Raw genomic sequence first — 26,654 nt, 5'->3', positions numbered from 1 at the left:
TGCATCTGTCAAGAGTATGGGGTTGAAAAGAAGTGGAAGGAATTATCTGAAAAGCTTAAAAAAAAGTCAAAGAACATCTACTGAAATGATGCCACTGACAATTGTTAATACTGCCACACCAGTTTGTGGAAAAAAATACCAGTATTTTTTTTTTTGTAACTAAAAATCAAGACAGACTTGGATTTTCTACCAGCATACAGTCAGAAAACAGTTCTGAACAGGACGTTTAGTCTGAAAATGTCTTTAGCGAGAGGCCGCAGCTCCGAGCCAAAGAGACGAGTTCAGTCTTAACCTTGAAGGAGGCTTTTCTGTGTGTTAATACCGATCTGCTGTTCCTCTCCGTTCTGCGACGGGGATCCTGCGGATACACATTGAAAAGAGACAACGTGCAAAGAGTAAGCAAGTAAAATTTTATTTGTATAGCACCTTTCTAGATAAAAAGATCACAAAGTGCTTCACAAAGAGCCCACATTTATGATAGATTTTTGATAGATACTGACAAAGAAAGAACATCCATGACCTAACTCAACCCTTCCCGTGTCCTCTTTCCTGTCCTTATTTCTCATCTTGTGATAAACTGAAAGCTCTTTTATAGAGCCCCAGTGCTAAAATAATAATAAAAAAAAATTGTAAATGTGATGGCCCCTTTAACGCAGATCATTCAAAGGCAGGCTAATGTGTTCCAATTCATTCTGCTTACCCCAGCCATTGGTGGACACGTCACGGTTGCAGATCTCATTGGCCAGCCTCTCAAAGTACTCAGGCAGGTCAGCGTACTCGTCTCCATAGGAGATGACCTTGATGCCCTTGTCAAGCATGTTGTCGCGCAGCTTCTTGAACTCTCCCACATCCTCTCGCCGCACGAGCATGAAGTGCTCGAGGTCCGACTTGTGTTTAACCGCCTCCAAGAACAGAGCCTGGAAGGTTGTGTCGTCTACTGTGCGGCCGCAGCCCAGAAAGACAAAGGATTTGGTCTCGTACAACTTCTGAATCTCACGCTGCAAAAAACACCCAGTGATAAAGCTGTATTATTTCATTCACAGGAGAACCTTTCAAATAAACTAGTGCACGTCCAGAGGAAAATTGTAAATCATTAAGATGTACACATATAAATGTTTACATCTTAAGCCAAAAAGGGGGCAGAAAGCAGTGAACGTTAGTGCCTACCATAACCTCAGTGTTCCTCAATACATTCTGATAGCCAGCAGGGTGCAGTACGATACCACTGGGGTTGGTGTAAACACCGTGGATATGCAGAACACTTAACCTCCGTTTCTCCTGAGCCCACTCCAGCACCTAGACACACAAGCACACACGAATGCACACTTAACAGTCCATTGCACAAAATCCTGTTCTGGCTGGGAATGGAGCGCAATCACTGAGCAGCAGTGAGAGGATATTCGCCCTGATGGAGATGAGGCATAAATACCAGGACTGAGAGGCAAAGTAACGGGTCTCTCAGAAATCTCTGCTCACTCTGGCAAACTTGTGTTCTCTTTAAGAAACCACTCAGCTAAGTTTAAATGTGCTGGGACATAAATGATGGGCAGCTGAGAATTTGCAGAAAACTTATTTGGTACTTAAAAGAAACGTTTTGTACTAGAAAAACATGTGCTTCCTCTTCAGCCCACTTTAAAGCCAAAAATCAAATATTGTTCAATGATTAAAAATGGAAGTTAAACTTCCCTCCACCTGCCTGACAGAAAAGGCTCTTTCAGGTCAAAAGCCTCGTTTATTTTTTCTCCTAAACCGGCCAACGGGGAACTTCAGTGGAAGCCAGTGTCATAAATGTAACCAGAGCACAAGACAGTGCTCGGGGCAAAGTTTAAGCAAGATTTCAATTTGTCATTTATTTTGTCTGAATTTTAGGGAGTCATACCTACAAACCTTCCAAAGTGCTCGTGGTATCACATGATGTTGGGGACCTTTGCCCTCATTTGAAAAAAAAAAAAAAAAAAGACAAAAAAACCCCAAACAGCTGACGGCATCTATTGCAGCAAGAAAGATCAATCACATTTCAAGTAATATTTACCTTCTTCTCATCTGTCAGGTCCAAAGACTCCAGCTTGGTGCCCTGATGGGCTGCATAAATTTCCAGCAGGTTGTCGAAGTTGGTAGTGAGAACGAGTGCGCCGCTCTCCATTAACTGCAGCACTGACCGCAGTAAGTGTTTCCCTGCGTGCTCCATCTTACACTCCAAATCATCAAACACTTCGTACAGGCAGTCCTTGAAGAACGTGGACCTTACATTACCTGTTCTCTGTTTAAAAAGAAAGAAAAGGAAAAGCACGTTGTTATTAGTGGATAGTTTTTTGCCCAGTTGGGGCTTTTACTTCAAGATGTAGTAGGTTTGGAGACCTGTGTCTAGTTGCAACTGCTAAATGAGCATTTTAGACCAAACTTGAGCGCACCTTACTAATGCAGCCATGTGATTCAGGCATAACAAAGGATTTAAACTTGTCGTTAAAATGCCTCTCCTTGGCACAGCCCTTCACGATAATTTAAGTGAAACTTAGGTGGCGCCGAAGAATGAGATAGCTGGAAAAAACTGTCTAAGACACATTCACTTACTTCTTCTAATAACTAATAGACTTCGCTTAAGTCTATTTAGAGATTACAGACTGTGACTTAAACCTCATCCTCACCTGGTGAAGCTTTTAGTTTTAAAAAAAAAAGAGAAAAAGGTGGAGGTGGGGGAACTGGGCTGCTAAGAATAGCTAAAAGACAATTCAGAAATGCACTGACCACTGTGATCCTAGGACAAGGAAATACTCCGCGGACTCTCACAGATTACAGCTCTAATGGGCTAAACAGCAGGAGTCCTTTCCACAGGAAGAAACTCATTATCCACATCCAGCGTCTACAGCACCCATCCTGACCGCCGTGTCCTTGGCCCGTCTCTGGCCAGGACTTACGTAAAGCCAACTAAAGCACTCGAGACCAACTCTGTCTTGTAATTCTAATCCTAATTTTTTATAATGCACTTAGCAGCTTTACAAACAAAAACACTCACACTTTAATTTTTCAGGAGCACAGTAAGAGAGAGTTCAGTGGAAAAAAAAAAATTTAACAAAATACTATGATTTGTTTTAAGTAGTCATTGCAATACAAATTGAAGATTAAACATCTCAGATTATGGTCTAAACAACTATCAAAATTACACGTCTTCCCTGAATTGAGCCAAACCTTTGGTCAGCACACTTGTAATTAGCCTCTTCACTGCCAAGGATTTCAGGCCTAGACAGTCTCTTTAGGTTTTAACTTTGGATTACCCCCATTACAGACCGCAGCCACCCTACGAATACACAAATCCATGAAAGTGGGTTAAACTGTCTCTGTCTTATGTTATTGGAGGTCTCTGACACTATTACACAGCTGCTGAGTTTTGTCTAAAGCACTGTACAGTAGTTGCTCTGTTAGCCCAGAGCAGAGTAAAACTACAGTGTACATCTACCTAGCTCTAGTGCTAGCATGTGTGCTTCTCTTCACCAAGAGAAATATTTGCACATGGGTTTTTGTGAATTAAATGCCTATAGGCATTTAACACTCATACAGACTATACATTACTGTGTGCTTGCACTAGACTTTAACTCTGCTTGAATGTGAAATCTGGGCTGTGGGGGTGGGAGTGGGGGACTGCTGGTTCACATTATTCTATGCTTGTTTTTTTTCCTCAGCATGTTAGACCCGGCTGTGTCCGTGGCCAACGGGAGTGGGCTGGTGTCTGCACGACTGTGGATTGAAATAAACACGATGGATAAAGCCATAAAAGCGCTGTTTGTTCCCTTTGTTACAACAGGCTGAGGGCTGAAACAAAGCGTGTTTTATCAATGTCAAAGGTGCGATGAAACATGACTAACACAGGAGGCAAACGGTATTAAGTCTTCCATCTGCCAGCCCAGCTCCAGAGCAGACCGGTTCAATAGTAAGAGAACTGAGTCACATGTAAATCTATCAATCTAGCAAACTAATGAGTCCAGCGAGCCGTGGTTTGGTTAAAAAAATAAATAAACTAAACATTGTTTTCTCACCTGCAGCCTCACACAGCCTGTGGGAAAAAATGATAGCAATGCGCTGCATTTAGACACGTGGCACAGTAACCGTCTTCAAAAACACACAAGAGGGCTCAGGATCTGACTGTAAATGTTTTGTGTTCTTCTACACATAGTACACGCTGGCGGTTACACACAAATGTCAGGTTTATACGGTTGAATAATTTAGAATAATGTGACTCTACTTTGGATAAATCCTGAGCTCCAGCTGAGTCTCAGTCCTCCTCAAACAGATGAATTCACCTTTATCTTCAGCCTCCTCTCCTTTATCTTAACTGCCACACCCTTTTCAGAGATAAACACATATAGAACATGCACTTAGACTGTGTCATTTTTGTCAGGACATCACTGCATTCTGGCAGTACCACACCTCTTCTGTGCAGTGTGTCACTGAGCCTGTGAAAGCTCGTAAGGTTACTGTTATGATTAGGTGGTCAGGTAAAGGGAATTCCTGACAGCTTGGGTAACCTTGATTGGCTCATCATAACATTTCAGGTGTTATTAACCTATGATATTTACCTTTGATGTTTTACATATCTCAAAATATTATGCTTTCATCAGTCATCACTGTAAAGGGTAAATGGACTGATTCTTTTCTACTCAAAGCAATTTTGAAAGGAAAATACTTCCCACTCAACAGCTCAGGGAATATCTTGTCACATTTTTTTAATTTGTAGCCTTGCTAGCAAAATATTTTTTTACAAGGGCGACCGGTCTGGGCTGCTGGAAGTTCAGTTTAACATTCAGGCTCTTACTAAGAAGCAGTTGCATTATGTGCAGAATGTGGTTTGACATTGAGCTGTTAAACTAAGAAAGACTTTCAATGAAGAAAGTGTGGTTTGCTCCAAAACATAAATGGTGTGTGGAGTGTGACAGATGTGCAAGACACCCATGTTATACTGGAGATACTGGTCCATCATAAACGAGCTTGGGCCAAGAAAAGGGCAGCAGCATTTCTGAATCTTATTTATATGCTTTTATCTTTATCCTACTCTCTTTTTGTATATAACATATATAATGTTTGTATTTAGAAATGATTGTAAGCTGTGGGGTTTTTTCCCTTTTAAACAGCATATTAGCTTGTTGCAGATACATTTGTATCCTTTACTCTCTACCTTCCCGTCACCTGTGAGATTTCCTTTATTCTAACGTGGCATATACCCCTCTAGTATTAATCCAGAAGTTTCATATATCAAGTCAAACTTCTGCTTTCATTTCTGCATTCTGACACAGAAGTTATTACTAACATTAAAAACGGGAACAAATCAAAAGTCAAAATAAAAAAAACATGGATGCACTTCCAAACTGGCACTACTTAACTAAACATTTTGAAAGTCGAAACTGTTCCAATAAAAGAGATCAACACATTGTTATGCATAAAGAAGATCATGTCCCTGTGATTGTAGGGTCTTTAACTCACAATATAAAGCACCTGGAGGCAGTGAACATAGCTTGTTCTATTACATATGCAAATAATTTCAAAATGACTGAATAAATGTTTGCCTGTATTGACTTTTGTGTTTTTTAAAAAAAAAAAAAAACAATCCACATTAAACCTTATGTTATAGGCTATAGAGGTTTTAACCTCTTAAGATCTCTTATGTCAAGCCACAGAAGCTGAAACAAAATGTCTCCAGCTGGGGAAAGCACACTAAGCTGCCAGTCTGTCTAACATGTGTTAGTGTGCATGCAACAGGGAGGTGTAGGAAAGAAAGCCGAAGAGGAAAGGCTCAAGCAGGCTTACCGGGGAAAGTTTCTGAATGAGGTCATGGGCCACATGCACCAAATTCTTGTCTTCCTGCATGTGCTTCTGGAACCGCCGATTTTCCTCTTCCTCCAGTAGGTCAAAGTCATTGGCTGCATCGAGCAAGGCCTGGATGAGGCCCTTCCAGGAGCGGAGAGCAGGGACCTGAGGGGCCACTGCAGAGCTTACCCCCGTACCAATCACCAGGACAAGCTCGGGGGCTCGCTTAGTCTTCAGACTGGGCAGCAGTTTCCTTTGGGGTAGGCAGAGATTGAGTGACGATGGTTCCCAAGATGGTACATCCCAAATCCTTCCGACAGCATGAAGGTTAAACAAACTATTTTCAAGCCCACTAACATGCAGTCGGACACTAAACCATACCTTTTATGTAGGGCCCGCAAAAATTAAGAACTCAAAAAAAAGAAAAGAAAAGATTTTAATCAGCCCTGTTGATGAATTAGTTATAATCATAGCGTGCAGCTGGCTCTAAAGCAGCATCTGAGCTTACCTGGGCTTTTTAGCATTGGAGTCTGCATCCTGAGAATCCACTGCAGGCCGCTTCTCAGTTTTCACTGCTACAACAGAGGCCATTCAGCTCCTGTAATGAAAACATGATCAATTAAGAGCCTCTGTGCAGTATGTTTAGGGAGTGACTAGTTAACCAAGCAAAACACAACAAAACAAGTCTGGACCCTAAATGGGAGTGGTGTGTGAAGCTTTCTGAAGAATCTAATTACACTGAATCCTACCAGAGCAGTAGAAAATACCTGTCAAAAAAGGGGGGGAGGTATGTCAATCAATGTAGCCTGCCTTTGTTCTTGTTCCGCATGTCCCTGTTCTGCTCTGCAAACAGTAAATTACTTATTCATTTCCTCCTGCAAGCACACCTTACCTCAAACCTTCAGTAAAGCTACTGTACCTGGAAAGTAGGAGTATGACATAAGCTAGTCATTAACTAGATAACAAGAACATGTAACTTGTTCTCTTTTTATAACTCCAGCTTTAATTCAAAGCTCCACCGGTTCAATATCAAACCATGAGTAATTAGTAGTAATTACTAATTAACCTATGGCAGTTCGTCATGGTAACATTAATTTCTGAAGACACAACTTCGGTGACATTACATACAATCGATTACGTGTTACGGCGTCATTTAACAGCTAATGCTACGGTACATTGTTCAGTATTGATAGCTTACTCACCTTGGTACCGGTATGGTAATGCCCACTGTTTACTTCGGTTAAAGTGGAAATCCTCTTAATGCGAACCAGGCGAAAGTTAGTCCTTTGTAAAGTGAAATAGCTCGGAAACTGATCTGAATTCGAAGCTTTTAGGTTTTCAGTGGTGTTTAAGCCAACCCGGTAAAGTCACAGTATAGACAGTGTCTTTTACTAAACAACCTAAAAATGTAACGAACTGGCGACGTCAGTTAGCTACAGTTAAAACGTTACCTTCCCTGATGTTCTGAGCCGAGTTACCTTCTAGGTGTTTTTAAAATCCTGATTTAGCCTCCTGTTTACTTGTCATGATGATTGTAGAGCATTTAAATCCGCTATCCGATATAAACCAGTCCTTCTAGATAAAACTTATGTCACCTAGTTTCTTCGGAGCAGCGCAAACAGCACAAACGTTACCGGCTCACACCGCTTTTCTACACATTGTCACTCTCTTAACTTCAGCGGTACCGTTGAAGTCGCCGCCTGCTGAGAAGTGCACCGGGTCATATGATGCCTTCATGTGCTGAGCGAATGGCTCCGCAGTCTTTATTGATGCGAGGCACACAGATCAACTCACGCATCGTTGTAGCTATCGGCTAAACGTGTCGAAAAAAGCACCCAGTCTACAGAGGTGTTGAGTTTTTTCTTTTTTTTTTAAATGCAAGATAGGTGAGGCTCTACTTTGTTTCAAACCAAAGATTAGGGCAATTTCATTTTTTAAATATACAATGCTTTGATAGTTATGTCGACACGGTAATGTACAAATAGATTTCTGACCTCCACGGCAGCTCAGGTATAGTAACAAGTTTTATTTAAGGAAAAAAACCAACAAATGGACCTGCTTTAAAATTCAAACCCACAAAGGGGAGATTTACAAAGAGCATTTGAAAGCAGCAGATTTTCTGAGCTTTTCTTCCCGTGTTACGTCCAGCTAGGCAAGACGTCTGTGTACTCTATACAGATGTTATAGAGAATCTCGAGTTAATACTAAGAAATAATTTCTATTGATTTATTTATTTGTGCAGATTTTACCTTTTAGGGACAATAAAGCATGTGAATTCGTCTTTCTACTGACGTCATATATACGTGGAAATAGATGTGTAATGTCCCGAGATGAATCAGTTTGTGTTCAAAGTCTTGTGATTAGACATCACCAAAATAAATAATGACGCTATCAGGTGCAACTTTACTTTTTATTACTTTTTTTTTTTAAATTAAATTTCTTTATTAATTTTTATGAAATTATTCTCAGTTATAAAGACTGCGGTGGTCTTCCAAACTGACGCTAAATTCTACATTTACATTGTTTTATAACTTATGCTAAACAACACGTCAGCACAGACTTTAACAATACCACTACTGCACTGCCATCTCCCGGTTGAAATACTAACTGCACCTAGAGAAGAATTTGGGGCAAAAGTCACCTGTTACGATAAGCACGATTCGAATCTTTAGCGTTTTTAAACTGGTTTGTGTTGATGTTGCGAAAATACAAAAAGTACAGAGATGTTTATGCGTTGAGTAAAGGCTTTGTTGATGGGTGATGCAGAGATAATGAATGCTTGCTGTCATTACAAACTTCTGTAAACATGCCACCTAAAACATCTAAATCAGTTTTATATAAATAAGTAAATAAATAAAAAACTCACATTACCTCCTTTCTTAAAAATTTATTTCAGAATCAATCCAAATTAACATTTTATGATTAAAATTTCAACACACAATGTGCCAAACAGGACAACAGTACATACAGGAGTGTAATAACTGACATGTGTTCACCTGGTGAGTAAATATCTTACGATAATAGTGCAATCCAAACTGTGTACAGGCTTAGCCCATACCACTGCAAACAAGTTAGTATCAAATATTGTTTAGACATATAATCGAATCAGCAGACACATTTTCAGTCTCTTCATGGCAATGCATTTTGAAGATACAATCAAACGTTATGAAGGCATACCGTTAGTCAGTTATCAACATTCAAAAACAAAATGTTTTCCCCATTCTACAAAGTGATTTCCTAAATTATAAATTATGAACTACATACAGTTCTAAGATGCCTTGTGTCCACATAAAAAGGCTATGTGTTCATGTCAGAACAGGAGAAAAAGGCATACTGGTAGCTAATGCTCTCTCTCACACGAGTGATTTCATTCACTGTTTATTTGCAAAAGTTGTAATCGGCTGTTCAACCGTCAAAAACTGAACCACAAAATTTCCAAACAGGAATAATCCCTTAACATTCCCTTTTACCCCCCTTTAAAAAAATGCAGCAGCTATTCTCTGAAATTTTTAACCACAGACTGTATCGTTGTCTAGGCTGGCAGGTATGGAGCTATGTTTTAAGTAAAACTTAATGCTAAATAACTCATTTTAAAACAAAGTCATGATCTGTATCACAACAGGGAGGATAACAGTCATAACTGATATATAGTGGATTTGCTATGAATTCATTGCTAGTCTGATGGAGGAAATAATAAGTGATCCAAGAGAGCTCGGCACACTAAAAGGTGATTTATCAGAGTGAATTATGGCTTTAAGTGCACTAGCAGAGATTGGATCCAGGTCACACTAAAAGAATCCTGCACAAACCTAGATATTAAGAGTCCATCAGGGTAGCCAGAGTTAAAGGATAAAGAATGCATGGTTACTGTATTACACAGATATTCTATATCGAAATAGAGCCATCTCTAAAATTGGTCTTCCCTATCAGAACATTGATAAGTGCAGCCTTGCCCTCCCGGGCATCCCTCTGAGCTTGTCTGACGATGTCATTTAACTTTTCTTCATTTTCAGAGCCTATAAGGTAGCCCTTACCACCGTAGCCATCTGCCACGATGTGATAGTCTGCAAAAAGAAGAGAATTTACCTTTTAACATATGCCCAGACATCACTGAGTGTATTCTACAACCAATCACAGCACGAACATGAACATTATAAATCTACCTGTATATGCAAGGCCGCATGCCACGTTGCTGCCGAGCATAGGAACCTGCTCTCTGGATATCTGACTCCAGCACGCATCATTTCCCACCAGAGCTATCACTGGTGTCTGAGGTGTGAAAAGCAGAGCATGCATTATCAAAAGACATCAGCAGAAAAATATGGACACACAAAAAAATGAATGCTTAAATAAGCTGTCGTGTCAGTGGTCCATAGCGGTCATACAGCAAGTATGAAAACATATTATGTAGTGCATCTTTCCATTGTATGACACAAGAACTGAGTCTGTGATGTTTAAGGCCGTACACACCAGTAGCTAACACTTGCATTATTTTCATTTGGTTTTGATCATTAGATCTTTCTCTAGACCACATGTGCACTGTTCCTAACTGACTACTGTTAGCTACCTTGCTTCCATAGATTACATACATGTAATCTAAATAGGATTGTGTGTGATTTTACCTTGTGTCTAGTGAATGTGTCAAACTCTGCAATACTGTATCCTAAGGAGCCATCACCATAGACTATCCACACCTGAAACAAACACAACATAGCTTTTGTTTTTAAAACGTCAATGATTTTTTAAACTGATCATCAGATGATCAGGCAAAGCTCCCCAGACATACCTCAGATTCAGGCCGGCACAGTTTTGCCCCCAAAGCAAAACCACCTCCAACTCCCAGAGTCCCAAAGGCTCCTATAGGAAAGGAATGAAGAGCAAGATTAAAACATCATGATTGCAACTAACTCAGAATATAGCTATCATCCAGCCAAAACTTGTGCACTATGGATTTTTGTTTTACTTATAAAGCTCTTGGTTTAAACAACCAAAATATTTCATCGTTTTAATTAAACTATTTGCTTTGTCAGCAGCATCCTACCTGGATCGAGCCAACACAGAGGTCCTCTTGGTTTCATTATGTAAGCGGCACTTCCTACAAAATCTCCTCCATCTGCAACAATGACGCTGTCCTCAGCCATCAGCTCATCCACACAATGGAGGGCTTTCAAGGGATTTAAGTGGTATTCAGTCTTCTCCTCAGCTTTAGCCCTGAAATAAAAAATAAATACATTTTAAAAAAGCAACATGTTAGCTTTTGTGATGGTTACAGATAGAAGATTTTGCAATGCATACTTTAACACAACCCCACTGCTTACCTGTTTGCAGCTTCTTTGGTCGCATCCCCTGCTTTGAGGCTCTGAGGCCATTCCTCTGGACAGCGATGGCCTTTCAACCCTTCGGAAAGTCGCACTAAAAATGATCCAGCATCACCTGAAAATACAACATACAGTTTTGGGGTTTTTTTTTGCAGTTGTTGAATTAATGCATTTATTCTTAGGTCCAACTCTAAAGAAAAAAAATCAGGAGTATGCTTATATTTATATGCACCACAGGTACAATATTTTATGATTATCTAAAGATTTTTGAATCTTTCCTTGCTTTAAAGCTAGCATGAAATCAGGGGGCAAACATACCCTGAATTGCTATAGTTGGTTTCCAGAACATGTCTGAGTTTTTTAGCAGCTGTGTCTTGTCTCTGTTGACAGCGATGATCTTGCTGCGTCTGCTGAGAGTTCTGCCGTAGCTCAGCCGGAAGTCACACACAGTGCCTGTAAACACAGCTCACAAAAGTCAATATTTCTCCAGGGATCGTGGTGAGCCTGCAGCTATACACACTATGTAAAAAACACAGTTTAACCTCTCTCTGTATCGCAACACATACTTCCAGAATAAATTAAATCCAGAAGGAGAAAAAAGATGCAAAAGAATTACTGAAAAATTTAAAAAGCAATCAATAACACTGATCCATCGTGGAACTTTGTTAAATATTTACTCCGACATATTTTGAAACGCAGTTATCCTGCACAATTTTCTTTAGATTATAATATTAATATTAAATAGGTTGGTCTCAAAATGTTATTTCCCTTTTTATCATTATGGAATAAAAAGGAAACAATGTTTGCCTGACCTGCCAGGACTACCACATCGGCTTCCTTCAGAGCATCTCGTCTGTTTTGTCGGATGTGGATGGGGCTGTCTTTACCCAGCAAGCCACGACACATACCCCCGAGAAAGCAGGGGATGCCCAGATCCTCCAAAGCCTTCCTGTTTAAAATAAACAAATAAATGAAATAAATAAAAACATTTTTTAAAAAGGGGGAAACCATTTTGACCAGATGTAACATCCAAGTAAAATACCAAAATATAATTTCACTGATATTTGAAGACTGAAGAAAAATTTGCTTAAGGCTCACCACAGGAATAGTTTAACACATTTTAACAAACACTTCCAGTATCAACACCAAACAACAAAGAGTGGCAGAAAAATAAAAGGACACGTGACTCATCTTTTACCTGATGTTATCCACTGGTGTTGGGGGTAGTGTTGCTTGGCTACCCAGCACAATAACAGGTTTCTTGGCTCGACTCACCAGCTCTAGGCACTTTTGGATCTGGTATGCATCAAAAAAATGTTTAAAAATGCTGTCAATCTCCAATGGCCAGAGCATTTACGTATTGACGAGCATTTACTACAAGACTTACCTGATTGTCTGTGGCTTGAGGGATGTGAACGGGAAGTGGAGACATTTCCCTGGGCTCCCAGGCTCCAGCAAAGAGATTCATGAGATGGTTATGAAGGTACCTTTGAAGAAAGCAGACCACAAAAATCAAATAATTCAGAACATATGAACACACTTCTGATTAGGGAAGAATAATGAGGAAAGAAATTCCCAAATTATGATATTATAAAAGATGAAAACATTATAGATAACCCAAACAGTAGCATGCAATGCAAAAACAACATACCATGAGACAATTTTTCCCATCAGGCCTTTGGGAGGGTTCTTGACAACAAACTCCTTAGACACCAGGTGAAAGGGGTAGAGCGTGTCAATGGGGAACTCTATGAAAACAGGACCAGGCGTTCCCGACTGAGCAATGGCCAACGCCTTCTTGACCGTAGGCACAATTTCTCTGACAGTCCTGATGGAGGTGCAGAACTTACACAAAGGCTTGAAGAGAGACATCTGGTCGATATCTTGCAGTGCTCCTCTGCCCTGTTCCGCAAACACAATTGATAAACACTGAAGAATGCTTTTTTTTTAACCTGTCATTTTTACTCTGCATGCACATTAACATTAACATTGTGGTGGCATTAATAATATCTGAATCCACTCCACCTGGAGTAGCGTGCCAGCAGCTCCTCCAATGAGCAGCAAAGGAGATTCAGCCATCTGAGCATTCTTCACTGCGGTCACGGTGTTAGTGAGGCCTGGGCCAGCCGTCACAGCGGCTACACCAACTGTACCTGAAGCAGAAACAAGCATAACAGCTTGCTGTCAGAGCTATTACTAAGGTGCACCTACATTTATCTCTACCTTGTATAGTGTACATTTTTGTTCCATTGCTGTGTAGTATTGTTGCTATAAGTTATGTTTTACTTCTGCATTAATTTATTTGAATCCCTCTATTTGTTTTGGTGCAGTAATAATGTGAATTTCTCAACTGGGGGGGGTAATAGGGGTGTAACAACATCTGAACAGAGACCAAAATTGTGAAAAAAAAAAACCATCTTCTGATAGCCATGGGGATCTGATACTGTCCAGCTAATGCAAGCTAGGACAGTAAGACCCATAATGTTGAAAGACACTTTGTTCATGATCAAATCAAAATCAAGTGATCAGGTCAGGTTTTTAGCAGGTTTTTAAATTATTATTCATGCCACCTTAATAATATCTAAACCAAGCCATTGTTTCAAGGAAGTGTTAACTCCTTTTAGCCTCTAAGAATGCTGTTAGATGCACCTTTGCTTGATAAATCATAATGTCTGCAGGAGGTGGAACGCCTGCTGTTAAGACAAACCCTGACAAGACTTCAACGCCCACATGTTTTGTTTAGAATAAGCTGTGTGAACACAATGTGTGCGCACATAAGAATGAGTCGTATCACTGGAGATGCATTTTCACGCAATATAAACCTGCACCTGAAAGTCTTGCCACAGCATCAGCAGCGAAGACTGCAGTGGCCTCGTGCCTAGTGTCCACGATCCGGATCCCCATCTTCTCGCAAGCCACCAGGATAGGTGAAATATGCCCACCGACAAGAGTGAAAATGTACTTGACCCCATGGGCGTGGAGGACCTCTGCCACAATGTCGCCACCGTGCTTGGAGCTCTTTGTGTCAGTCTGGAATAAGTAAAGAGGGACAGAATTAGGTTACTGCAGACAAGATCGTGGCTGTTGTAACCACATAAACAATCGTGCAAACTAAAATAAAACCGCTGTCTAATATAAAGAGCTGACTGTGCTCTGTAGGGCCACCTGTCACACTCCTTTTCATCCCACTGTCGTTTCCTATTATGCAACAACCGCATATTGTTCAGGGCTGCAGTGTTGTTGTGGAGCCGCAGGGATCTGATAACCTTTGTGCTGGAAAACCACAAGGCTGGTCAAAGTTTACGTGAATAGAGTCCAGCTTACGCTTCAACACTGACTGCCTGTAGAAGACTTTTTTTTTTTAAGTGGCCACAGATTATGCAATGACTGAAAACAGAGTGCATAACGAAGGATAGCACAGAAAGCACAGAGATTACGGTGTTGACTTTTTTTTAAAATACCTACCTTGTGGAACAATTGGTAGAGTATGCCAAGTTTGTAGGCTGCAAACAGTAGCCCACCCAGCACCAGGCTTGTAAAGGATCCGAGAACAATGCCGACGACTCCAAAAGGCTCCATGCTAGAATGCGGAAGAAAATCCCAATTTCTGAAAAGACACTACGGTAAATAAGCTAAACTTATTATATCAAAATCTACGGAGCTACCGGTTCAGCAGCTCACCGGTTCAAGCTAGGCTAATAAACTATGGAGCTTCTTCTACAACTGCTATACACCCATTTCAAAGGCGTACACGTGCAACTACATTCACTCAGGAGTTATAAAATTTTAAGTTACTCCGAGGCTCTGAAGGACATTTGGTCGTCTACAACTTGAAACGACCAGGTACCCTTACTTTACCCCTGCGCCGACACAGAAAGAAATGTGACAGTTGATGGTAAAGCCGCCTGTAAAGGATATAGGGTACTTCCGTTTAGTAATTTTCAAAATATATGACTGCTGCGAAAGTTCACAGCATTTATTTATGGGGTATACACGGGGATTTTCTTTTCCAGTTGATATTATTTTTCTGTAGCCATGAACGCAATAAACGTTACACTTGGGTCTTCATTAGTTGCTGTGTATTTAATCGTATGCTCACATGTATGGCAAACATTGTACCTTTATTGTCAAGGTACAGATTTATTTCCGTCTTTAGTGAACGTGAGGGCGCTGTTCAAGCCAAGGACGGTCTCTAGTTCAGGTGTGTCAAACGTGAGACATAGACCTTCCCATTGCAGTAACAGATAAATAAACAAATGACAGAAAAAAAATCTTGTTTTTCTTTTTTTTTATTCTCTGCTATAGAATTCAATTTTTACAACGGGTTCACAGTGAAAAGACAAAAAAGTATAATTTTAGCCATTTCATTATTTGTGTTGACAGATTTCTTTCATCGGTTATAATGTATCATGTCGAAAAGCTGAGACATACTGTTGAAATTGCACTTCTCGGGGATTTTAAATGTGTAGTTAAACTTCTATACAACGACAGAAAGGGGATTTTCACTGATCCAGCCCATTTAAGATCCAAGTGTGCTGCATGAGCCACAACATGAAATGAGTTTGACACTCCTGCTCTGGTCAAATCAGGGACTTTACACAGTCAAAGGTTCAAGATGCGTAAAATGGGTTCAAACTGCATTATTTGTAGTGAGAGCAAGATGCATGTTAAATAATAAGTCGAGTGAAATCAGCAGATTGCATAGTAAAGGAAACAAAACAACTAGCAATGCAGGATTTTATAATTTGAATGAAAATATTTACAATAGATTTTATAGGCTAGACAGTATTAACATAATGAATCTATCAGTCTTTTAATGAAAGAGCATGGTTGTCTTTGTCTGTGTGTATGTGTTAAAGTTGGTTTGTTGTTTTACAGCATGTTCACAGCAGTGTGCAGAAAGGAAGTTTGTACACATCGATAACCTTTCCATAATCAGGATTTTCAGCAAACAGTAGTTTATCATGCACCTGTTGTTCCTCAAAGACAATAATCTGAAAGAGAGCAGAAAAATAAACATAAATCAACTAAGGTTCTTTAGTTACAAGTTACACTTATAATTCATGTTCCATCTTTTGATATTACACAGGTACCTCATTCTCTCCACTTCTAAGCCAAGGTGCTGGGAGATAAAGGAAATGCTGGGGGCCAATAAACCAATAACGTCCAAGGTTCTGCCCATTGACAAATATAATGCCTTTACCCCAACTCTGTGGATAAATACACTATCAACAAACAGAAACTAGCCAGCCAGCCAATACAGCATGTATTGTTTTTTTTTTAAAGAAAAAACCCTCTAGCTTGCTTGCTGGTTAGTTAATGTTTTCCACACAAACTGTTATACTCACACGAAGGCTGACAAAGGTGTCTTTGGGAGGGCCATCGACACAGAGCCTGGCCTGGAAAAACCCGGGGACACAATGTGACTTGAAGTCAGTTTTCCATTGGCCTGAATTTGTTAATCTAAAACAAGAGCCACAAAACACATACTGTTATCAAAGTGCACATTGAATCTATACAAGGAGACTCGAGCAATTTTTGATTGAATCTTCCCTTTAACATAGACAATGAAAAGGTACACTTGGAAACCTGCCATTCTAAACACTGTACGATTTTGGCAAGAAAGACGTTTTAATCCAGATAACAGACCTTTTTATAAAGCTGGGCTTCATATCAAAGCAGGAGATGGAAAATCCTCTCAGTGGGGTGTTGTTCAACACAATGTCTCCCACAATACCTGTAATTTGAATTATAAACTGAATATTCCTTACAGTTATGTCCTTTTTACGTTACTTTAAATAATATACATACATGTATGTATGTATACACACACACACACACACACACACACACACACACACACACACACACACACACACACACACACACACACACACACACACACACAGTGGGGCAAAAAAGTATTTAGTCAGCCACCGATTGTGCAAGTTCCCCCACCTAAAATGATGACAGAGGTCAGTAATTTGCACCAGAGGTACACTTCAACTGTGAGAGACAGAATGTGAAAAAAAAAAAATCCATGAATTCACATGGTAGGATTTGTAAAGAATTTATTCGTAAATCAGGGTGGAAAATAAGTATTTGGTCAATAACACAAATACAACTCAATACTTTGTAACATAACCTTTGTTGGCAATAACAGAGGTCAAACGTTTACTATAGGTCTTTACCAGGTTTGCACACACAGTAGCTGGTATTTTGGCCCATTCCTCCATGCAGATCTTCTCGAGAGCAGTGATGTTTTGGGGCTGTCGCCGAGCAACACGGACTTTCAACTCCCGCCACAGATTTTCTATGGGGTTGAGGTCTGGAGACTGGCTAGGCCACTCCAGGACTTTCAAATGCTTCTTACGGAGCCACTCCTTTGTTGCCCGGGCGGTGTGTTTTGGATCATTGTCATGTTGGAAGACCCAGCCTCGTTTCATCTTCAAAGTTCTCACTGATGGAAGGAGGTTTTGGCTCAAAATCTCACGATACATGGCCCCATTCATTCTGTCCTTAACACGGATCAGTCGTCCTGTCCCCTTGGCAGAAAAACAGCCCCATAGCATGATGTTTCCACCCCCATGCTTCACAGTAGGTATGGTGTTCTTGGGATGCAACTCAGTATTCTTCTTCCTCCAAACACGACGAGTTGAGTTTATACCAAAAAGTTCTACTTTGGTTTCATCTGACCACATGACATTCTCCCAATCCTCTGCTGTATCATCCATGTGCTCTCTGGCAAACTTCAGACGGGCCTGGACATGCACTGGCTTCAGCAGCGGAACACGTCTGGCACTGCGGGATTTGATTCCCTGCCGTTGTAGTGTGTTACTGATGGTGACCTTTGTTACTTTGGTCCCAGCTCTCTGCAGGTCATTCACCAGGTCCCCCCGTGTGGTTCTGGGATCTTTGCTCACCGTTCTCATGATCATTTTGACCCCACGGGATGAGATCTTGCGTGGAGCCCCAGATCGAGGGAGATTATCAGTGGTCTTGTATGTCTTCCACTTTCTGATGATTGCTCCCACAGTTGATTTTTTCACACCAAGCTGCTTGCCTATTGTAGATTCACTCTTCCCAGTCTGGTGCAGGTCTACAATACTTTTCCTGGTGTCCTTCGAAAGCTCTTTGGTCTTGGCCATGGCGGAGTTTGGAGTCTGACTGTTTGAGGCTGTGGACAGGTGTCTTTTATACAGATGATGAGTTCAAACAGGTGCCATTCATACAGGTAACGAGTGGGGGACAGAAAAGCTTCTTACAGAAGACGTTACAGGTCTGTGAGAGCCAGAGATTTTCCTTGTTTGAGTTGACCAAATACTTATTTTCCACCCTAATTTACGAATAAATTCTTTACAAATCCTACCATGTGAATTCATGGATTTTTTTTCACATTCTGTCTCTCACAGTTGAAGTGTACCTCTGGTGCAAATTACTAGCACTATCCACAAATGTGGATGTCTAACCAGATACTTACTCTGGATTTTATTTACTTTTTCTTCATACAAAACAAAGGCAAATAAATAAATAAAAATAAAGCAGTAAGCATAGAACATCTTTTAGGACTTAAGCTTAAAAAATATGTGCTCTGGCCTGAAAGTCCATGCAGCTATGCAATCTGACAGCAGAAGTATTATTATCAGTATGAAAATTTGCTAAATTTAAATTGTAAAACTTTCTGAATGACATTTTGTCAAAAGACTGAAGCAGTCACTTTGATATAGCTATGTAAAAAACACACAGCAACATGTGGAATACCTTTGCGCTGTTCATCCAGAGCTTTCCCATAATTCACTCTTCCACAGTTCTCCACAAGGAAGCTTAATGTCCTCTCCCCCTTTGATATACAAAAAATTTGTGCTTTAAATGTTGAGTTTAAATAAAAGATGACTATGTACAATTTTCTTTGAGTCTATGAATATTCCAAGTCCTAACACACATGTCTATGGACTGTGGGAGTAAATCATAGCGCGCAAAGAGAGTTTACGGCACAATTAACTAATGGCACTATTGTGTTTTGTAACTTCACTCCAAAGACAAATTTGGGGGTAAAATGGGATGATTAAGCATATTAACCCTAATCCTTAATTTAAGTATCACTTTGTAAAGTTCAGAGTAGATACAGAAAAAATGATCAGCACCTTTCCATCAGGGAGTGCAACCTCATGAGTCTTATAGTCCAAACAACCAACACACTCCCTGTTCACAAAAACCTGGAAAAGATTGAAAAGTCACACAGGCAGTGTATAATTATGCTGTATTTTGGATCTGTGGTTACTTTATCACTGGTATGCTCTTACCACTGCTCTGTCTCTAATGTTGTTCCTGGAGTTTAGGGTGCCTCCACCAGTGATAGTGGTTTCATACAGTGTATAACCATATGACTGACCATTGTTATTGTTCACAGGGAGATTCTCCATGTTCACTGGCCTGTCTGACCTGTGCGGCTGGAGAAATGGGAGGTAAAATCAAGTAAATAGTAAAACATTAAGAAAAATTTAAGAATTTGAAACATAATGCAATTTAATGAAGATCTCTTGCTGCATCACAACACATGGGGAAAAAACAGGAGTAGTGTTGTGGCTTGAAAATTACAGTTTCTTAATGTAAGCTTTCACAAGTGCTCATGAAAGACTACCTGAATCACATTCAGAAAGGGGAAGAAACATAGCTAAAGGAGAAGTAAGGTCAAACCTAACTGCAAGTTGTGAGACATCTGTCTTAAGCATACTGTATAAGCAGCAAGTTGCCAGATTGCTGCACAAAGACACACATGCTGATAACAGCAGCGTCATGTCTGTTTGATACTCATTGTACCATGTTTGCTCTCCTTCCACCAGGGACCCCATATTTATCTGCTCTGATCTAGTTTTGTCAGTTATACTATCAACTCTACCAGATGGGCGCTTGCCATCTGCAGCTCACCTTGTCGCTGAATTGCAAGACGTCCCACAGTGACAGGTGTTGCTGGATAAAAGCAGGGCTGTAAGCTTTCCTCTCCGGAGAAGAGGGCACTCCAGGAAGAGGCTCAGCTGTGAGTTCGCAAAAACATTCAGTCATGCCTGAGTTAGACATTTTAGTAGATTTACATTGTTTTTCATAAATTAAAATGAGTATGGATCCTTAAGAAGAACTTACAGTGGTACTGGCTGAATAAATTCCTCAGGTGGTGATATTTTGGAGTGCAGTCCCCAGCTTCAGATAGGGGAGCATCATAATCTGCCAAGAAACCATTGAGACCACTGACTTTTTAAAATGAAAAGATATTAAACATTTAAACGAGCAAAATTTTGGTTTTATTTTTGGAGAGCCGTTATGGTGTCTGTGTTTTCTGCATTGATTTAAACCACAGCTAACAAGCTGTATTATAGTACATAAACCATGCCCCTTCCACGTTAACAGATTTAACAGGGGTCAAATTAAAACAAAAAAGTCCACTTCAGATAAATTTCTCCCAAAGTTATTTTGCTCTGTTTGAAGTAGTTCTTATTTACAATCAAGAAGTAAAAGTTTTCTTGTAAGAGTGCTTGCATTTATGCAGCACTTTTCAAAACAAGGGCGAGAATAATATGCAGTAATATTAAAGAATACCAGGGGCAAAAAACAGGAAAAGTGAAAAATAAATACAATATAAATGAAGGGACCAGGTCGTGTAGGGCTTTAAAAATCAGCAATAAAAATCTTAAACTCAATTCTAAAACTAACAGGTAGCCAGTGAATGGCTGCAAGGACTGGTGTAATGTATCATTGCTGGAAAAGATATCCCTCGAACATGTAAAACACTTCTTTGTGCTTTGATCTCTGGGCTCTGGGGTCTAAGGTTAATCCCACCCTACCGTAACTGGTGACCTGAGATTTGTAGGCGCCAAAGTCCATTGCGCCGTTCATGAAGCCAAAGCTGGTTCCGCCATGAAACATGTACAGATTAATGGAAACGCCTCGATCCAAGATCTCGGACACCACAGCCAGCATGTCTGTCATAAAGGGCGGCACAGATTTTCCACTGTAGCAGTGTGTGACGACATAACACACAAAGACCAACAAGCAGCAATATATGGAGTTTTAAAGTGCATATTTACAATCTGCCTAAACATTTCAAATAAATAAACACTTGTCACTTCGAATCTTATCATAAAATGAACATATGCTTGGAAAAATTGTGTGACTTAAAAAACATTTGCAAACCCTCGGCGTGGAACACGTGATGATGTTCTCCCCAGACATCAAACCATCCAGACCAGTACTCCATTACCATGAGAGGTTTCTGGGGCTACACAACAGAACACGTGTATTAAGTAGGCTCTATCTTGCTCCTTACTGTCACAGGCTGAATAAAACATTACCATCAATTCATAATAAAAATCCCCAAAGTATTTCTCAGTTGACTTAAATGTCTTTCAGATTGAAATGTCAGCCTGTCATGACAATCGCAGATCATCGTTGACCATCACTTACCTGTATGTCAGCCAAATGTTGGATGGCTCCAAATGAGAGTCTCTGAAGGTTTATTGTTTTTAGAGCTGAAATGAGCAAGATGTCACATTCTCAAACGCGATCCAATAACAAGGACAAAACCATAAAGTAAAAAGCGAACAAAGGACACAGACAGCGATTGTTTGTATCTTTCTTTAGCTCAAAGTTTATCAGTGTTATTACCTCCTTCCACCCCTCCACATCTTAAGCCTTCCCAGTTGTCTGAAGTCATCAGAAGCTCTTTGATCCCTCTGGACTGGAGACACTACAGCAAAAAAGACAACGAAGGGTGCAGGAATCCATCATGCTGCCATGTAACAAACCATTTTAATGATTAAAATTGGCAATAATACACTCACATTCTTTATAAATGGCATATATTTGTCATCTTTTGCAAATGAGCCGTATTCGTTCTCAACCTGGAGTGCAATGATCGGGCCGCCTCCTTCAAACTAAAAAACAAAACAAAACAGAGAAAACTCTAGTTATTCTTTTGGCTTAAAATGTAGTGAGAAAACAGCCACCTGGACTTACCATCAGAGGCTTGATAACTGAGATGAGCTTGTCAAAGTACAAGTTGACAGCATTTACGAATCCAGGATAAGTTGTCCTCAACTGCATCTCTTCATCTTGTAGCAACCAGCTAGAGAAAAAAAAGAGGAACAAGAGAGAAGACACGGTGTGGTATACTGCGTATTTATGGAACAGCTTCAAATTGATGGGAAGATGATACTACCTAGGCAACCCGCCCAAGTCCCATTCAGCGCAGATGTAAGGTCCAGGACGCAGTATAACCCAGAGACCCAGCTGTGCTGCCAAACTGACATAGGCCCTGAGACAGGCACAGATGCTTCATGCTCTTTTCAGAAATAAATACTTTGTATGTCTTAAAAAAAAAATGTAGTCCTACAAACGTAACACATTTAGGTGGGAAACTTACTTAAGGTCCAGCTGATCCTGAAAATTAAATGTTCCCCTCTCAGGCTCATGGAGGTTCCATGGCACATATCTGAAAAATAAAGCAGCAAAGAATATATTCTTTGTATCATCAGCAATAGTACAGTGTATAAGGAGGAGAAATGTTCAACAGGCCTTCCACATAGACCCTAAACTGGTTTCTATTTGGCTTACTTCACCAAAAGAACAGATACTTGTGATTTAAGGCGTACAGAATGTGCACTGGGAACGTACGTTGTGAGTGTATTGAGACCACAGGCCTTCATCTTCAGCAGCCTGTCCTCCCAGTAGGCTCTGGGGACACGGAAGTAATGGACAGAGCCTCCCAGGATGCGGAAAGGCTCTCCTTCTAGAGTAAACTGAGACGAGTTGGCCTTCAGACCCTCTAAACGACTCATTCTTCTCACATCAAGGTGATGTCTGAGGGGGAAAAAATCACTAACATATAATCTAACAGAAAAAAGTTCATTTTTTTAAAGCAGGTATTGCACGCTGGATTATGGTGTTTTTAAGCTGTGTCAAAGCATTTGAAACATTTTAGCATGGCATTACAGTAACAAATGATGCATTTAAAACATTGTAGTACCTGCAGACTGCACAAATAACGCATACATTTTAGGTAGAGTAAATGGAAAACCTTACCAAGACTTAACATGAAAGTTGAAACTGCCAGCTACATCAAAAACACTGTCAGTGCTGTGGCTTGAAGCTGAGCTTACCAGAGCGCATTCGTGGAAGGGGTGGATGGTGCTGGGAGGCCTCAAACACTGTGGATAAGGGAAACTATTGTTGTTTTAGAACAAAAATATAATAGTTCTCTCTCTCTCACTCTCTCTCTACCCCTTAGTCTTTGTCAGTGAAGCACTGCCTTACAGAAAACAGAAATCACACTGTACACAGTAATGTTGGTCTCTTCATATTTCTTTGCTCAGTTTTTACATGTTTTGTTTTTCTCGGTTTAGAGGGCAAACGGAACAACGTCACATTAACAAAGTGTACTTGATAGGAAATGCTAAAGGTTCAACTTTATTGAACAACTAATTGTTCAATCAGTTCAACTGTTCAGTGTAATTGCGGTTACAAACATAACTTAAAGTATGACCAGCGAAGGCAGGTGTAGTACCTTTGTTGAGACTTCTGGTTCATCCACGGTGCTTGTAACAAGAAAAAAACAAGAAGTTCCCTGTGAATGAAAATTTGCATTATGAGGGGCTGTTCACAATTATTTACCTTTTTATAAGCACACAAACAGGAACCTAGGAGTAGGAGTTTAATGGCTGATTGACATATTCTGAAGTATTTTCTAGACATTTGATCACACCTGCCAGCACCATCACACATTCTTAAAGAGTGGAAGTACCTCTCTAACCATATGGACAGGAGAAGTGGTTTTGTGTGCTTCTGCAAGGGCAGCTATGGCGAGGCCACATCCCAGTGCACACAAGGTGGAATCAGGCCATTCAAACTGTGAAAGAGACCAAAGGGTGACAGGTGGCTTTTCCCTCGACCCTGAGCACACAGGCCATTGCAAGACACCAGCTGGAAAGACTCTTGGATCTTTAGCAGCCCTGAAAGTGGCACCTGAAAAACTGTAACGCTAACAGCTGGGTTTACTGCTGGTGTGTATATCTTAAAAAGCAAAATTATGTTTTGTTTTGTTATTCTAATGTAAAGTAATTTTATAGCATTGTGTCAATCAATAAAGTTAGCTGCTGTTGTAATTTCTATAGCTTCGAATGTATCTTCACCAAACAAAGCAATAAAGAAAAAAATGTAAAAATTCGGGAACATTCCCTTTTCCCCCTTATTTGCCTGTTTTATCAGGTTTACACATATTTATTACACCTCATTAAATAGCATTCTGGATTGATTGCTTTCCTGCCAATAACATGGATTTTTATTTATTTATTCATTAAAATAACACACAAGACAAAGTCAGCCACTAAAAAGACAAGGATCTGTCTGTAGATTCCATTTTAAAAAAATCTGTCATTCAATAAATTATTTAAAATAATTTAGAGTGCTCTCCGTTTTCAATGAGCAGGTGAACTTTTTGGTGGTCCCTAAGTATCTACCGTAGTTGTCGCGTTTCATTGTAGTGATGGGATTTCCGACTCTTTTTAGAGAACCGGCTCCTTCGGCTCACTAAAAAGAGTCGGCTCTTGGCTCCCAACCGACTCTTCAGGTTGTTTTGTTGCTTTAACTAATTAACTATGGACAACAATATAAAATTATGCACAAAAGGAATTAGTAATGTTAAAAAACGTGGTTTTCTTTATATATATCTTTATATATAAATATTTATGGGGGCCCCTAGAGACGAAACACGTACAAACTCCAAAACACATTTATAGCGTTAACTGAACTTCCAAAACAGAGCTACCTAGATCACTTAAATTTACACAATCGAATGCATATGTCTATTGTTTTTGTATTAATACACAAACAGTCATATATATATATATATATATATACACACACACACACACACACACACACATATACATACATATATATATATATATATATACATACATACATACATACATACATATATATATATATATATACATATATATACATATATATATATATATATATATATATATACATATATATACATACATACATACATACATACGTATGTATGTATGTATGTATGTATGTATGTATGTACGTATGTATGTATATATATATATATACATATACATACATACGTACGTACGTACGTACGTACGTACGTACGTATGTATGTATGTATGTATATATATGTATGTATGTATGTATATATATTCAAAAATTAAAGAAAAATTAATTTACCTGTTGCTACCACACACCCAATCCGATTGTTAGTACTTGCTGGCAGAGATGGGCAGTAACGCGTTACAAGTAACGCGTTACTGTAATCTGATTACTTTTTTCAAGTAATGAGTAAAGTAAGGGATTACTATTGCAAAAACGGTAATTAGATTACCGTTACTTTCCCGTAGGAACGCTGCGTTACTGCGTTACTAAAACCGTGATTTTTTGCGAGAATGTCTCACGACAGTGACGTAAGCGAGTGCGACGTTAGTGACAACAGCTGTGTGCAGATCAACAATGGATCACATATCGATTGTGGGAGAGAGTATGAGCGTGCAGCGTTTAAAGCGTGGAAGTACTGACCTAACTTTGAGTTTGATTCCATAAAAAGTGACAAAAACATTAGCGTCCATCGTGCGTGGGAAGAAAACTTCTTTTTACAGCGAAAAAAACCCCTAAACTTCCAAGCAAGCACCGAGTGCGCAACGACGTAATGGGAAACTCAGAGAAACTCACGGATTCTTTAACTGACCGCAGCACACCTGCACCAGGGTAAACCTCCGCCTACCCTGCTCCTGCTTTACAGGTGAAAATAGAGCAACAGGACCGCTGAGTCTTTGACTTTATTTATTTTCTGCTGTGTTTTACTTGCATCTATTTGAAAGAGTGAGTGTAAACACAAAAAATATTTTATTTTATGAGCTGGAATGTGCAGAAAATAGGTTTAAATGTTAAACTAATTTATTCAAGTCAGAGAATGTTGCATATAATTAAATTTTTGCTTGATGCATAAAGTTAAAAGATTAAAACTGATAAAACAAGTTAAAAAAGAGACTTTTCCATTTGATTACATTTTGTATGATGGATTATGTAGAAAAAGTAGAATTGGGCTGAAAGATCTATCGCTTTATCACCTATTCAGGTTGCAAATTGTGCTTTTAAAAAGTAACTAAGTAACTAAGTAATTAATTACTTTTGAAAATAAGTAATCAGTAAAGTAACGGGATTACTTTTTTGGGGAAGTAATCAGTAATTAGTTACTGATTTTTTTTTTTCAAGTAACTTGACCAACACTGCTTGCTGGCTTGTGTAGCCACTAGGTAACAAAAGCTCAACACGGCCCCTAGCATCCTGGAGCACTTCCGTTGTGTTTTGGAGTTTGTATGTGCTTTGTCTCTAGTGGCCACTTTAAATATACTTTTATATATGCACTCCACATAAAATGTAATAAATAAATTATAAAATACAAAAACCAACTATTTACATTTCATACATTTCAACTCTTAACTAGTTAAATTTTCAGCT

At 39.6% G+C, this 26,654-nt stretch overlaps 3 protein-coding genes across 5 annotated transcripts; all 3 read right to left on the bottom strand.

Annotated features, from left to right (window-relative positions):
- Positions 1-161: 161 nt before the first annotated feature.
- On the bottom strand, positions 162-7,537 carry fam118b (family with sequence similarity 118 member B). 3 transcript variants are annotated; one of them, XM_040009057.1, is made up of 8 exons: positions 6,999-7,537; positions 6,564-6,639; positions 6,305-6,394; positions 5,797-6,049; positions 2,033-2,260; positions 1,168-1,296; positions 701-998; positions 162-358 (listed from the first exon to the last, which is right to left on the bottom strand). In XM_040009057.1, the coding sequence occupies exons 3-8, from the start codon at positions 6,385-6,387 to the stop codon at positions 288-290; spliced, it is 1,062 nt and encodes a 353-aa protein (XP_039864991.1). In that variant the 5' UTR covers positions 6,388-6,394; positions 6,564-6,639; positions 6,999-7,537; the 3' UTR covers positions 162-287. The 3 variants fall into 3 exon arrangements, with proteins under 3 accessions (XP_039864991.1, XP_039864993.1, XP_039864992.1); XM_040009059.1 differs by having other exon boundaries at positions 6,564-6,634; XM_040009058.1 differs by lacking the exon at positions 6,564-6,639 and having other exon boundaries at positions 6,999-7,536.
- Positions 7,538-8,668: 1,131 nt separating this feature from the next.
- On the bottom strand, positions 8,669-15,022 carry ilvbl (ilvB (bacterial acetolactate synthase)-like). The gene is made up of 14 exons (XM_040009229.1): positions 14,580-15,022; positions 13,943-14,144; positions 13,140-13,267; positions 12,766-13,016; positions 12,502-12,601; positions 12,313-12,410; positions 11,927-12,063; positions 11,433-11,567; positions 11,115-11,229; positions 10,838-11,007; positions 10,583-10,653; positions 10,419-10,490; positions 9,960-10,065; positions 8,669-9,860 (listed from the first exon to the last, which is right to left on the bottom strand). The coding sequence occupies exons 1-14, from the start codon at positions 14,691-14,693 to the stop codon at positions 9,682-9,684; spliced, it is 1,878 nt and encodes a 625-aa protein (XP_039865163.1). The 5' UTR covers positions 14,694-15,022; the 3' UTR covers positions 8,669-9,681.
- A 462-nt stretch (positions 15,023-15,484) lies between these two features.
- On the bottom strand, positions 15,485-24,029 carry LOC120719766 (beta-galactosidase-1-like protein 2). The gene is made up of 21 exons (XM_040009230.1): positions 23,908-24,029; positions 23,671-23,730; positions 23,190-23,314; positions 22,782-22,967; positions 22,531-22,599; positions 22,327-22,422; positions 22,125-22,233; positions 21,950-22,042; positions 21,774-21,855; positions 21,573-21,637; positions 21,303-21,387; positions 20,954-21,091; positions 20,256-20,336; positions 20,043-20,149; positions 19,418-19,564; positions 19,259-19,330; positions 18,876-18,954; positions 16,764-16,851; positions 16,463-16,577; positions 16,208-16,324; positions 15,485-16,108 (listed from the first exon to the last, which is right to left on the bottom strand). The coding sequence occupies exons 4-21, from the start codon at positions 22,943-22,945 to the stop codon at positions 15,998-16,000; spliced, it is 1,818 nt and encodes a 605-aa protein (XP_039865164.1). The 5' UTR covers positions 22,946-22,967; positions 23,190-23,314; positions 23,671-23,730; positions 23,908-24,029; the 3' UTR covers positions 15,485-15,997.
- Positions 24,030-26,654: the final 2,625 nt, after the last annotated feature.

This window comes from Simochromis diagramma, unplaced genomic scaffold (genome assembly GCF_900408965.1).
Source record: "Simochromis diagramma unplaced genomic scaffold, fSimDia1.1 OVJJ01000344.1, whole genome shotgun sequence".
Classification (NCBI taxonomy): domain Eukaryota; kingdom Metazoa; phylum Chordata; class Actinopteri; order Cichliformes; family Cichlidae; genus Simochromis; species Simochromis diagramma.
This window is presented reverse-complemented; position numbering and strand designations above follow the sequence as displayed.